At 39.0% G+C, this 15,127-nt stretch overlaps 2 protein-coding genes across 3 annotated transcripts in view; one reads left to right on the top strand and one right to left on the bottom strand.

The window, feature by feature from the left end:
- Positions 1 to 1,060: 1,060 nt before the first annotated feature.
- On the bottom strand, positions 1,061 to 3,380 carry hes6 (hes family bHLH transcription factor 6). Its single transcript, XM_042091424.1, has 4 exons — positions 2,421 to 3,380; positions 2,245 to 2,331; positions 2,027 to 2,108; positions 1,061 to 1,940 (listed from the first exon to the last, which is right to left on the bottom strand). Exons 1-4 carry the CDS (start codon positions 2,490 to 2,492, stop codon positions 1,507 to 1,509), a joined length of 675 nt encoding a protein of 224 aa, XP_041947358.1. The 5' UTR covers positions 2,493 to 3,380; the 3' UTR covers positions 1,061 to 1,506.
- A 10,166-nt stretch (positions 3,381 to 13,546) lies between these two features.
- LOC121717907 (zinc finger and SCAN domain-containing protein 2-like) overlaps positions 13,547 to 15,127 on the top strand; it is a 34,907-nt gene continuing 33,326 nt past the window's right edge. For both annotated transcript variants that reach the window (XM_042102627.1, XM_042102636.1), the window contains exon 1: positions 13,547 to 13,914. In XM_042102627.1, coding sequence (XP_041958561.1) covers positions 13,618 to 13,914 — 297 coding nt within the window. In that variant the 5' untranslated portion in view covers positions 13,547 to 13,617. The remainder of the gene's footprint in view (positions 13,915 to 15,127) is intronic.

Raw genomic sequence — 15,127 nt, 5'->3', positions numbered from 1 at the left:
TGTAGCCGATGTGACACTTGACTCCGGCAGCAGCTTTGATGAAAGAGGTCTAGGTCATTTACACTTCCCGCCGTTCACACCTCACAGTTAGTGGCGAAGTGCGAATGTAACGGACCTCCCGCCAGCACCACTACTGTAGTTGCTGATCCGGACTTGGCAACTGTCTGCACAGATAAAACTGGCGACAGGGTGTGATATTCTCTGGAGTAGCCTACAATGTGTAGGCCTATTTAGAAAATTAATACATCGAGTAGCTAGGCCACTCGATTGTGTGTTAAAAGGATATCTACAGGCTCTTTTTTTAATCGCACTCGCAATTTGTAGGACTATAAATGTGGGACACTGCCCAATGTGAAGCTCCAGTGGGTGCGGCTCTTCCCCAAACTAATGAATGTCAGTGAAACTACGGGAATGGCAAGCTGTAGGGTCCTGTGATCAAAATTTGATGTGGATTTAGTGTGTTGCCCTCACATTGCCTAATATAGTCTATACTACAGAAGTCCGAAAAATTAAAAAAAATGTCCCACATTAGGGCAATACGCCCTATTCAAACAACTCAAAGCGTAGACCTACGCCTATTGGCCTACCTAAGACTTGGCCAACACCTCTATAGCCTAAACCTATGCTATAGTCAAGGTTTAACTAAGAACTTGTTTGATTTTCAACATGCACAAACTATTTGTTCTGTCTGTCCTGGATCTAGACAATCTCTTTTGATTCTAGACTATGCCATCTGCGTAGGGCTGCAGTTCCGAATCTGTGCTCCTGGTGTCTTGTTTAACACGTCTCCGAGATCAAAGGCGAGGGAACGGACATTGCACTTCATAAAGCTCTTTCAAGAGATGTGGGACTATTTGTCCCGTCATGTTGGCAGAAACTATAATAGGTTTTTAGTTGAGTGAATAATTAGGCCTAAGCCTAGCCTACATGTTGGCCTATGAATGTGCAGAACTCTTAGTCCTATTGTGGCGGCCTAATGGAATGCCTGTTAACCTTATGTGGTGCTGGTTTATGAATTACATGATGAAAGGAAACAACGTCAGTGTGAAACGTGGGTTAAGGAAATGCATTTAATGAAAGTCAAAATTGAATCTCTTGTCAGGGAAATTAAGTTATCTTTATGTGGTCATGGGCGAGCAAGCACTTAATTGATACAATGTGATAAAACAGTTGTAATGTAGTAGCCCGGTCCACTTACTATTTCCCACTGCCTACTTAGGAAAGCCTCACAATTAAATATTTACATCTGTGCGCAGCAATCATACAAAAAGACCAAACAAATGCTAATACATAGGCTAGGTAAAACATTAAATACAAACGATTATTCGAATGCATACAAAGTTTTCACATGGAAGAAAAGAGCTTTTAAGAACCCACTAGGCAAATTAGTAGTGAACGTGTTCAAATATGGCCTAATGCCTTTAACTGCCTAGGCTAATTTATTATATTCCATTTCATAAATTAATGATCTCTTTCTCTAAGACAATTAAAGTCGTCACACTTTGGCTACCAAGGCCTCCACATGGACTTAGAATAATACATGGTTGCAGTGCTAGGGGTGTCTTGGTGTTCCACATCTGTAGAGATGTGACTCTGCTCACTGTCCGTCTCATCCAGGTCGGAGCTGAGGTCATCGGAGGTAGTAGAGGGAGACGGTGAGAGGGCAGAGGTGCTTCCACTGGAACCACTTCTTCCCCCAGGTGACAGCATTGCTTCACTTGAAGTGCTGTTCGGTGAGTCTGACATCAAATCCGACAGAAGATCTTGGAAACAATCCTCATCATTCAAAGGCATGCATTCTAAAAGATGGTTTAAGAGGTCTGCTGCTATCGTGGCGTCGATCCCTGGGCAGTTGGACACGAAAGTGTGGACTTCGTGCATGCACTGAATGTACCCAGCTGCAAACCTTTCACTTGCCTCCCGGTTAACATTCTCCGTCTCTGTTGAAATCAAAACAAGAGTGTCAAGCGAATACAACCCCGCTCTAAATGACCGGAACTATGTTTTATTTGCTTAGGTCACAAACCTTTCGCACGATTTTGAAGAATGGTCTCCACACGTTTAACAGTCATCTCTAAAACCTCAGCATTCTCCATTTTTGATGGTGCCTAATGATAAAAATGTTGAGAAAAAATTAAACACCAGAGGTTTGTGCTTTGCACCTCGGCTGAGGTTAACGCTTTATAAACTGACCTAGGCTACTTGAAAATGTGTAGGCTACTATACATTAGAAGAATAACTTACATCTACGTCTGCCAGCAGTGTTCTGAGCTCTTGCAAACTTTCATTGATGCGTGCCCTTCTCTTTTTCTCCACCAATGGCTTTCTCGTCTGTTAAATTATTTTAGCAGATGGACACTATTAGACTCAAACCACTTGTAAACACGGTATTTCTATTCTAACGCATTTTTAATTCTTACCTTTCGATCTCCTTTAATGCCGTAATATTCGTCTTCACTCCGACTGAGTTCCGATTTAGAGGTAGGGGCCATGTTGCTATCCCGTACAGTGGAATGGAGTCGAGAACAGAATGCAGACTACCGTTACGATCTTGAATGGTGCAGATGGCAGATGGTAGGCGAGCCCCGTTAGAGACAAAGATCCACACACTGCGCGCTAACAAGCACTACATATACTGTGCAAAGTGGGCAATTGTAGAAGGCATTTATGAGGCCCCATTTACATGTGAATGGAAGGCTTGGCTGCTTGCGCTACGAGGTGACTGCGGACGTGGAGAGACCAACCAATCAACGACTGAGCCTTTGTCTCCCTATCCAAGCCTAGAGTGCAAGGACTTTTCGCCAACAGTCCTGTCCTGTTGATATCGAGAACTTCAGCTCTCGAGGGCAGATCTTAATTCGTGACATCAAATTTCATTCATAGCCTACCTTGCACACTTCTAATGATTCTGACAACAAATCACCGTTTATGTGTTTGCATCAAAGAGACTGCTTATTAGGCCTAACTTAATAAGAAAGTCGGTTTCTGTAGAGGTTTCTAAATAAATACAATCGCAGAGCATTTACGCAGGCCTATCCTTCCTAGCTCTTTTTTGAGCGCAGCATCTGCCTAACCCGTACCCTTACACAGACCACCAATTTAACAGCTTGCAAATAGGCCGCTTATTTACTAATACACGGAATAAGATTAACCAGACCAACTCCATTCGTGACGCACGACTAAAAATGCCCAAGCCTTTCAAAAATTCGGTTCAACTGTTTTCAGGCTAGACTATCACAAATTGTTCGTCGTAGTTTGGTCTTGTACAACAAAGCCCAGCTTATTAGCCTAATTAGAGGCTTATGGCCATAGAACAGAAAACACCTAACATAGCCTATCAGAGAATGTCTAATAGGAAGAGAATTGGCACCGTCTGGTTACTTCCGGTTTCTGGACTGGTTGCAGTTCCCCCTCAGATTCCACTTGAGGGCGCTCGCAGGCGAGCTCAGAATGCATGGAGGTCTATGGAGCTTTACCCCTCAATTAGTCAGGGGACCTATGTGGTTTCTGTGGGTTTGAAATGTTAATTTTTGGAGAGTGGTTGGGCTGTCTTTAGAGGTCATTGAACATGGAGAAAAATTATGTCTCCATTTTTTTTTACCTGTTTCAACCCTATTTTTTTAAATTGTATATTTCATTGTAATTAACACCATACATTTCGCCTAAATCACTGGCTATGTTGAATAAAGTTCACAAAACAGTTATTTTCAACAGTATGATTGTATGTCAGTATTATGATTGTATGTCAAACAATTAGAGATAAAATCAATAACCAATCAGTTTCACCAAATGCACACTCCATTGCTGAAAGATAGCAAAAACATAACAGAATCACAGATGAGACCTCGAACAACGTTTAATTCATTTACATATACACAACATATTAGATCTCACCTCCACAATTTTCTCATCAAAATCTACAACTAGTCTACTAGACCCTATTCCTACTCACCTTCTTAAGACTGCTCTCCTCTTTCTGGATAATGTTTTGCTCTAGATTATAAATAATTCAGTGCCCAATCAGGGCACCGCAGTCGTTTCAGACATCAGTTATTAAAGGTCCAGTATGTAGGAAATAATGGAAAATAAACTGTAACCATTCCAAAAATGATCACCATATGTTGTCAGAGAGTAAGGAAACACGATGAATTGAAGTAATGGCTTATTTGACAACATGACTCTAACCCGTAAAACCCATGAAAAAAATGAGTTACGGGGCGGAATTTTCATTTATGTTTTGAACGATTAATTCTAGAATAGCGTATTAATAATGGGCTAGCGCGTCCTCCTATTTGGGTTGCCAAATTAGCATAGGCCAACTGTCAACAGCTGTCAGTTGTAGTCATGAACGCCTACGAGAGGCAGGAAAATTTCCAAAATTAAAACAAGAAACAAATTAAGTGGACATCGGAGGAGCTTCCTGAGATGGTGACGTCTTTTGTCAAACAAAGAATATCAAGTCTGACGCAGAGCTGGCCATATTTCTCAGGTAGCCTAGGCTAAACTTCATCTGCATCGCTAACTTCAGCTAAATATGTTACGTTGGTTAGAGAGGTATTTTTTGTTACTGTTTCCGTAATGTGTAGCTGGGTCATGGTTGGAGAAACGTTAAAGCAGATGCAGGTCAACTAACGTTAGCTAAGTCTTCATTACATCTGGTAACCCAGAAGAGGCTCGCGTCTGGTAGTCTTGAGAACGTTCACCAGTTTTTTGATTTTGGCCTACAGAACGTTCGGTAACAATCCTACAAATCGCACCTTTAAGCCCTCCCTCAAAAAACCTAGCCTTGTATCAATACTGGTCCTCCTGGACCTCAGCGCTGCCTTTGACACCATAGACCATGACATACTAAGCTTGAAAATTTGATAGGCATCAAAGACTCAGCACTCTTTTGGTTTAGATCATACCTTCCTAACCGTCAACAATTTGTACAGGTCCATAATAAACCATCTACCCAGATTATGGTAAAAAATATGGAGTGCCTCAAGGCTCAGTACTGGGGCCCCTGTTGTTTAGCAGATGATGCACAACTATACCTCTCCATGAAACCTAATGAATTAACCCTTTTAGCCAAACTTGACACATGTAAGAGATATAAAGACATGGATGACGAATAATTTCCTGCTTTTGAAGTCAGATAAAACAGAAGTCATGGTTTTAGGTTCTAAAAAGATGAGGGATATCCTATCCACATCACAGGCTACATATAGTGATCTTTCAATGACCTCATCCACAAGTGTTAAAAACCTAGGAGTTATAATTGACCAGGACCTAGCACTAAATAATCACATAAAACAGATCACCAAAAATTAATTTTACCATTTAAAGAATTTTTTTTAAAGATAAGGAAGTCCTTATTCTTACCAGATGCCAAGAAATACATCTTTGTCACCTCAAGGATAGACTATTGCAATGCTATTGCAATGCTATTACGCTGTCTGTAATAATACCTGTCTAAAGAGCTTACAGCTTATAGCATACGTGACGGTAATACATGTGACGTTCCGATAGCTAACTTAAAATGGACAGATTTGTCACATTTTATCGCTGCACGGTATCACAGCCTGATATGGGCAACAAAGCCAAACGTCGAAAATATGATGAAAACTTATTGCATTGCATAGCATAGTATAGCACCGATTTAAGTGGCTTCCCGACAAACACGGGACGTCCCCCGGACCTTATGCGGACATTCACGACGTCCCCGATTGGTCCCGAACGTCATGTTCTCTAGCGGACGTTCCGGTGACCTTATTGACGTCCAGAGCAAGTTATCCTTTGGTTATTGCGTGACGTCCGGTGCAGGACTTTCTGGGGACGTCACAGTCAGGTCCCTCGGATGATATTTGCATTTGGTCATTTCAAGGACCTGACAATAACGTTATACCGTGGACATCAAGAGGACGTTTGTTTATTCACACATGGCAGCGGAGTTGAGAGCGCTCTGGCTACAGCCTGCAGGACGGAGACATCACATCCATGCACGACCTCACGTTACATGTCATTACTAGCAACATTGAGGTCAGTTAGGGTCAACTCCACAGCATTCGGAAGAAATGCACCATTGGTGGCCACCGATGAAAGTAAGTAACATTTTTGGCTGTGTATGTAGCTGATAAAGTTTTCAATAGAGCCCGTCTACGGAGAGCCTGGCCACTCTGTATTAAGTCCCATTGTACCGAATTTTGGTTGCAGTTCCACCAGAGTTCCACTGGGGGCGATCGCCATGAGTGCAGAATGAATGGGAGTCAATGGAGCTAGAGGCTAAATGTGTCTCTTTCACCTGATTGTCGTTGACAAATCTCAGATTTGATTGTAGTTTGTATAACTTCAACATGGGTTATAGGTCAAAAGTTAAATGAACGAGTACTTATGTCCTTTTGATTTCTTACAGGTTGGGTCGTTGTTGCCCATAACACTAGCATTATGCTAATAAATGACGTCATTGACACGTTTGAATCCGCTCAAAATCCACTTTTCTCGGGTTATACATTTTTTTCAAGTAATTTGAATATTGTATTCGAAAGGGGGGGGGGGGGGGGCAAAGAAAATACAGTTGGTTGAGTATTATAATTTTTACATTTATTTTTAAGTCACTTAATTGTTCTAAAAAGCATTTAAAACGTGTCAATGACGTCATTTATTAGCACAATGCTAGTGTTATCCCCCCCCCCCCCCTTTCGAATACAATATTCAAATTACTTGAAAAAAATGTATAACCCGAGAAAAGAGGATTTTGAGCGGATTCAAACGTGTCAATGACGTCATTTATTAGCACAATGCTAGTGTTATGGGCAACAACACCCAACCTGTAAGAAATCAAAAGGACATAAGTACTCGTTCATTTAACTTTTGACCTATAACCCATGTTGAAGTTATACAAACTACAATCAAATCTGAGATTTGTCAACGACAATCAGGTGAAAGAGACAAATTTAGCCGTCTAGCTCCCATTCATTCTGCACTCATGGTACTCTCGGTACAATGGGACTTAATACGGAGTGGCAAGGCTCTCCGTAGACCGGCTCTGTTTGTATCATTCGGAGTTGGTAAATAAAAAGCTTTACTGTACAGTGAATGTGGAGTGATTGATGGCAGCAAAATCAGATGGTTATTTGAAGGATCTCAAAGATTTAGACCCATTGACTATGGATAAAGATAATGAGATGTTCTGGGAAGAAGTTAGGAGAAAGCAGGTTAGAGGTCGGATTCCAGTAGTAGCGTGAGTCGTTAGACACTGTTAAACGGAGTAAGATTGAAGAAAGCAGAATTAAGAAGAATGCTAATAAACAATTAAGTGAAACATTTAAAGTTGTAGTAGTGTTTGATCAACATGGAGGTCCTGATTTACACCCAATTCATGTAGGCCTAACAATTGAGAAAGAGATAGGCAAAATCAATCATGCCAGATTCTTGGGAAATGGTAGATTGCTTATATTTGCAGCATCTGAAGAACAGCGTAAAAAAGTACTAAGCAAAGAAAAACTAAATGGGGTCAAGATCACATCACACATACCAGGTGCAACATCAAAATCAAGAGGAGTGATTACAGGAATACCGATATCTGTTCCATTGATGAAATCAAAAATAGTCTAAAAGGAGGTGAACTTATGGATGCAAAAAGGCTGACTAAAGGAATAGAGAAAGCTGAGAGTTTGTCGATTTTGCTATACTTTAAGGTGGAAATGCCTACTAAAGTTCAAATGGGATATATGAGTTATCCAGTGAGGGAATACATCCCACCCCTATTAAGATGCTTTAAATGTCAAAGGTTTGGACATGTAGCAGCACAATGCAGAGAGGCAAGATCAGATGTGCTAAATGTGGAGGGGAACATGAATATGGTAAATGTGGGGAAATAACTGAATTAAAATGCTGTAATTGTGGAGGCCAGCATAGTGTAGCTTATAGGGGATGTGAAAAGCAAAAAGAGGCAAGAGAAATTCAGAAATATAAGGTTACACATCAAGTGGCATATGCAGAAGCAATTAAGAAAGTGAATGATAATAATAGAATCAATCAGAGGCCTGCCTATACACCAGAACAGAGCAGAAGAAGGGACTCTGCTGAAACTCGACAAAGGTAGAGAGAATGACAGAGGTCATGATAGGGAAAGAACGCAGCAGGAAATCATACACACTGCTATCTCAGAAATTAATGAATATAAGGCTAAAGTATCAGAAGATACAATGTTGGTAAACAAGAACAATTTTGTTGCATTCATTTGTTCAGTAGTCAATGTCACTATACAGCACACTAAGAAAAGTGATAGAATAAAATCAGTAGTGGAAGCAGCTAATATACTTGGGGATCAGCAAAGGCTGATGAAGTGCATGAAATGTTAAATATTAATCATGATGGAATACATGGATTATGTTTTTTTCTATTCTTCAGTGGAATGCACAAAGTTTAATTGCAAATGGACAGGAATTCAAAAGTTATGTAAATTATTTACCAATTAAACCTGATATTATATGCATCCAAGAAACATGGTTAAAGCCACAACTAGACTTTGTTTTAAAAGGATAACAATAGTATAAGATATGATAGAGAGATAGATAGAGGAGGGGGGTGTTTGACATTTGTTAAAGAAGGAATATCATACAGCCCAATAAAGGTATCTGAAGGATATGAATGTATTGTAACTGAGATAGTTAATAAAGAGGATAGAGGTAATTTGATAATTATCAACTATTATAATCCATGTAAAGAACTATCAAATGACTTAATGAAGAGTATTTATAAGGGAAAAGGTCATAGAGAAATATGGTGTGGGGATTTCAATGCCCATAATTCATTATGGGGAAGCAAAATAACAGATGCAAATGGAGAAATTTTAGAAGAAATGATCAATGAGAATGCTGCTGTGTTTAAATAATGGCACTGGTACACGTATAAATATATATAAAAATGAAACATCATGTATAGACTTAACTTTAGTGGATAGGAAAATAGCTAATAGATGTGAATGGGAAGTGGATCAAAATACAAGTATTGGTAGTGATCACTTTCCAATTCCATGCAAGATAGAAACAAATGTATATATACAACAAAGTTATATAAACCACAAATGGTGCTTTCAGAAAGCCAACTGGGTAGCCTGGCAGGCCATCCTATATCATTGAATGTATAGTCTGGAATCGAACCATTCACCTCGCTTAATCCAAGGGGCGGGCAGAGAATTGTCTTTCAAACTGCCTAGGCATGCAATAGGCCAGCGCTACGACCATATCCGTATCCGGCAAAACGGCAAATACATCCTTCTTCGAAAGTAATGACTTAAGTGCATTGTGTTGCTCAACTTTCAAAGAAAAGCACAAGTCCAACTTCTCCAAAGTTGACGCCAACACCGATTCAAACAACCGCTCTTCGTTCGCCATAGCCACCTTCCTTGTTGTTCACAGTCGCAGGACTGTCGTTATCCTGTTAAGCCCGCCTTAAGACTCTCTAATAAAATAGAGCGCTGTGATTGAATAACATTCACGGTGTTAGCCAATAGAAATCCCTATGGTTTGATACTAGACGTACAGGCTGAGCAAATTAATTTGCCGCCGCTAGGGTGCGTCTAGATTTCTAGGCTACCAACTGGGTTAAGTATGTGGAATGTTGTAATGATCAAATAAATAATCAATCTTTAGACCTGGAGGAGTCGATAGATAGAATGAATGAGTCTTTAAGTAATATTATTTTAAGTGCAGCAAGTCAGAGTATACCAATTAGTAAAAGCCAAAACAAAAGAAGAAATGTACCATGGTGGAATGATAAATGCACAGATGCAGTAGCAGATCGAAATAAAGCATTTAAGAAACTACGTAATACTTTAACAATGGATAATCAAAGGAAAAAAGCTCTATCAAGGAAGGTAATTAAAGAAACCAAGAAAGAAGCATGGAGACAATTTTGTTCAACAATTGGAAGAGAAACAACTTTGGATAAGATGTGGATGATGGTGAAGAAAATGACAGGTAAGTATAAACCATCGCAAATGCCAGTGTTAAATGATGGAAGAAATAAAGCTATTTCAGATGCTGATAAAGCAAATATGTTGGGGGGGAAATTTGCTGACATTCATAAAGGAAATCACCTATGAAATGTTCAAAAAGAGAAAAGAGGAAATTTTGAAGGAAAATAAAAATATATTAAATGCTAAACAAGAGTCAAATCATATACTAGATGCAGATGCATACCAACTACCTGATGGATTATTGGTTAAGGTATTAGAATTGTTCAATAACATATGGAATAAGGGCAAACTACCAAAGATATGGAAAAAGGCAATTATTCTTCCTTTCCCTAAGCTAGGAAAAGAGCCAAGCAATTCAGGGAAATACAGGCCTATCATTGACGTCACATTTAGGAAAGGAGAAAATGATAGTGGCAAGATTAAATTATTTTCTGGAGAAGAAATGTGTTCTTAAAGATTATCAAACTGGATTTAGAAAGGGTAGATCTACGGCAGATGCTTTGATGAAGTTGTGTAATGAAGTGGAGAAAACACTGATTATGAAGGAGGTAATGGTGGCCGTGTTTTTAGACATAGAAAAGGTATATGATACTATGTGGAGAGAAGGGCTATTGATCAAACTGGATAGAATGGGAATTGGAGGGAAGATGTATAATTTCATACTGGACTTCCTTTCCCAACGTACTTTTAGAATCAGAGTAGGTTTAGAAAATTGAGATGAATTTACAGTGGAGAATGGAATTCCTCAAGGAAGTGTAATCAGTCCCATCTTTTTTAATTTAATGATTAATGATATATTTATAAAACTAGGAAAAGGAAGTGATGGATTACTGTATGCAGATGATGCGGTAATATGGAAAAGAGACAGAAATATTCCATATATAACAACAATCAATCATGCAAAAGAAAATTCAAATATTAGAGCAACAATGGGGAGTGGATTGGGGATTTTAATTTTCTATAAGTATATATACTTTTTTGATCCCGTGAGGGAAATTTGGTCTCTGCATTTAACCCAATCGGTGAATTAGTGACACACAAACAGCACACAGTGAAGTGAAGCACACACTAATCCTGGCGCAGTGAGCTGCCTGCTTCAACGGCGGCGCTCGGGGAGCAGTGAGGGGTTAGGTGCCTTGCTCTAGGGCACTTCAGCCGCGGCCCACTGGTCGGGGCTCGAACCGGCAACCCTCCGGTTACAAGTCCAGAGTGCTAACCAGTGGGCCACGGCTGCCCCTAATTTTCTATTTCAATTTTCTATTGAAAAATCAAATGTTATGTACTTTACAAGAAAGAAAATGGCTGAGGACCACCATTTATTTATGTATAATCAAATTTTGAAAAGAGTTGTGAAATTTAAATACTTAAGAGTTTGGATGGATGAAAAACTTACATGGAAATATCATGTGCATTATGTCGAAACCAAATGTAAAAAAGTCCAGAACTTGATGAGGATGATTAGGAAGCCCCACTTACTTTAAGATACACTAAGCTGGCTTTAACATATAGGGTACAACTGATGGGGGATAGTAATAATCCAGCAGCATCAGTACTGAATGATTGTTGGGAGTATCAAACAAAGGCTAAAGGGTTTGGATGGAACATATAAATTAGCAGAGCAGTATGGCATTAAAGATTTAGAATATAGTCCTGCAATAGCTCTGAGTGAAGTCCCTCCCTGGATGCTACCAATTCCAGAGGTTAATATAGAAATACTGAAAGAAAAGAGGGAATGCCCTGATGATCAGGGTTTTGCAAATTATAGTGAAAGATATCTATCCTCTTCATTTTATGGTTTTATTCAAATGTTCACTGATGGATCAAAAGACCAAAATGGTCATTGTGGAATAGGAATTTACATTCCTGAATTTAAAAAAGGACTGAAGTAATGATTGAATAATTACCTCTCAGTATACACAATAAATGACAGGCATAACAGCTCTAAGGTGGATAGAGGAAATAAAACCATTAACATCTCTAATATGCTCTGATTCAATGGCTGTACTGCAGAGCTTTGAAAGTGGTGATTCAGTCAGAGAAGACCTGATGGAAGTTAGAAATATATTGTTAAATATTAGAAGCCTAGGATTAATGGTTCAGTTTTATTGGGTTCCAGCACATATTGGAATTAGAGGAAATGAAAAAGCAGATGGATTAGCTAAAAAGGCACTAAAAAATAAAGAAATAGAAATCAATGTTCCAATAGGGAAAGGAGAAGCAAAAACTAAAATTAAATCCGAAATAATGAAGAGATGGCAACAGGAATGGGACGCTGAACCTAAGGCTAGACACTATTACAACAATCAGAAAAACACTGGAGGAAAAAGAATGAATATGCAAAATAGAAAAGAAGCAATAGTGTACACAAGATTAAGAATGGGACACACAGGACTAAATTCAACACTTAAACTGATAGGAAAAAGTGATGGATTATGTATAGAGTGCCAAACACAGGAAGATGTGGGTCATGTTTGGTTTAGATGTGGGAGGTACAGAGAACAGAGACAAACTTGGCAAGAATTGGATGAGAACATAGATGATATTCTTGGGGAACAAGGAATGCAAGGTGATAGAATTAGAGCCTTATTTGCTTTCCTGAAAGATACTGAGTTAATGAAAAGAATTTAATTTTTTGTTTTGCTTTGATTGGTTGTTTATTTGTTGGTTTCTGTTTTGTTATTATTTATCATCTCTAGATTTATTTTACACCTTTCTGATTGAGTAGCCAAAAGTTCCAATAGCATCACTCTACACACTCCTGTACAGTAGGTGGCGGTATACAACAATTAAACGATGCAATCTGCCAATAAATGAAAGAAGAAGAAGAAGAAGTGATCATCTGGGTACCAGCTCATATAGGAGTTATATGAAATAAGTTAGCAGATAAAAGTGCTAAGCAAGCAGCTAGACATTCTAATATAGATGTTGAAGTAAACTACAGCAAAGCAGAAATTATAAATATAAATAAAAGTATGAATACTTTTTTATATTTTACATATAAAAGTATGGTCAAAAACACAGTTAATGGTAAATGGCAAACATTATGGGACAGTGGGCAGACTGGAAGACAGTTCTATAATATTCAGAATAAAGTGGGAAAGAGCAGAAATAAGAACAGAAGCAAGGAGGAGGAGGATGTATTTTCTAGAATGAGGTATGGACACACACGTCTAAATAAAACTTTGTTAATAATGAAGAAACATGCTGATGGCAACTGTAAATTCTGTGGTAGTCCAGAGACTATAGAAGCATGTTATTTTACACTGTAATAAATATCAGAAAGAAAGACAAAGACTAGTCTCACAATTACAAGGAGAACAGCTGAGGCTAAACTTAGAAGAAATTCTGCAAAGACAGGGGAAATGTGTGTAAACTATGTAATTGGCTTCCTGAGGAATACAGGACTAATTAAAATAATTTAGTATGATCTTTTTGTTTTGTTTTGTTTTGTTTGTTTGTTTGTTTGTTTTTATTTGTTTGCATCCTATTAGGAAAGGTTAGACTCCAGTACCACAGTCCAGTTGGTGGCGGTAATGCACCATTAAAGTTAGTTGCCAACCACCATAAAAACCGAAAGAAGAAGAAGTGATCATCACAGAAGAAGGAGAGGTGTGTGAGCAGATCGTTGAACCGCGGAGCAAACTTTTGGAGTTATGGTGCGTGTTTGTGCCTATCCTGGCTGCGGGACGCAGATGCAATGGTTCAATCCTGTGAGTTTCCACAGGCTGCCTTTTCATGACTCCGAAATTTTGAAACAATGGCTGCTGATTTTAAAAATTGATATGAACACGCCGGTCGACACATTGAAACAGAGAGACTTACGAGTTTGCAGTGCACATTTTGACCCGGATGACTTGACCCAGGAAAGACGATTTGGTGACCTAAAACAACGAATGCGCTTGAGGAGAAATGCAATTCCAAAAGCCGCTCAATCTGTTGGCGGTCTAGAGGTAATGTATTTGAATTAAATTTTTCTTTTATTAGCCTTTCCGTTGAGTTGTAGCCCAATACACGATACCTAAAGTAAACATGGTGGGGGAGGGATCGAGATAACGTTGGCTAAACTACTTTGAGTTACCTGTAACTTGGCATTGTATTTGTCTGTTATAATGTGTGATAACGTTATGAATCAATGAAGTCATTTTGTATGTTTGCCTATATATGGAGTAAGGGTAGCCTAGGGAGAAATAAAACATGCGCGAGTTGTGCTCTGTGCACGCAGCTCAAAAAGTGGGGAGGGCTAATGAGTTTTGACTAAAAACGGTAAAATCGAACTTTCTCAAAACAAATCCGAATGACATGATTTTGATGTCAACTCAACGTATGTACTCCCTAAGTGCATTTTACTCCGGATAATTCCTTTAAAAGGCTACATCCCTGTTGAGTAGTGTTTCCCCCTATCCCATGCATTTAACTGTATACTGAAAAAATTGTATAGATGTACATAATTGAATGAAAAGTCATTCATCTATAATAAATTCTAGTCAGTCTGTCCTGAAAGTATTCAAAATAATGTAAATATGTAAATAAATATGTAATGTAAATAAATATGTAATAATGTAAATATGTAATACTGTAGTAAATAATGTACTCAGAAAAAGGGAATTAATAAAATCCTTTTCATTCAGTTCATTTCACTTTCTGCTGTAGATACACATTCATGTACCAAAGAAGTACAGGTCCACCTTCTTTTTCCATGTCTTATCATTTCATCATCCCTCCAGACTCTTTCGACTGTGAAGTCTCCCTCAGTGTCTGTTAAAAAATTGCACCAACTCAATCCAGTTACAGCCAATTGACCTTGAACCTGCCAGTGGTATTTATGATTCTGCTTCAGTTTTGCCTGACCATTTACCATTTTTACATGTCCTGCCTCAGAAATGCTAGAGATGTCTGGGCATTTAACTTCAGCAAGCCCAAAACACAGAATGGCACTAGGGTCATATACCCTTGCATCGGGGCTAGCCCGAGGTGAGGAGCGTCGGGATGGATAACAAATCCACAGCGTGAGACATTTACATTGAAATGTTTTGAATATTGTTCCAGCACTTGTGGCTCGCGTTCAAGGCCCCTCTTCATGGCGGGAGTTTGGCGTACTCCCTTAAGTATCCGCCCTGCCAGGGTCTGACCAGAAGACGGCCCTTTCACATGGCTAACCTCATA

This window comes from Alosa sapidissima, chromosome 1, assembly GCF_018492685.1.
Source record: "Alosa sapidissima isolate fAloSap1 chromosome 1, fAloSap1.pri, whole genome shotgun sequence".
Taxonomy (NCBI): domain Eukaryota; kingdom Metazoa; phylum Chordata; class Actinopteri; order Clupeiformes; family Clupeidae; genus Alosa; species Alosa sapidissima.
Note: the sequence above shows the minus strand (reverse complement) of the source record. Positions and strands in the feature narration are given on the sequence as shown.

Bases quoted from the DNA above. Each gene is read 5' to 3' on its own strand.
- hes6 (XM_042091424.1), bottom strand. From the start codon at position 2,492: ATGGCCCCTACCTCTAAATCGGAACTCAGTCGGAGTGAAGACGAATAT. The intron at 2,332-2,420 runs GTAAGAATTAAA...ATAATTTAACAG, and splicing joins GCATTAAAGGAGATCGAAAG to ACGAGAAAGCCATTGGTGGA. The intron at 1,941-2,026 runs GTTTGTGACCTA...TGATTTCAACAG, and splicing joins TCTTCAAAATCGTGCGAAAG to AGACGGAGAATGTTAACCGG.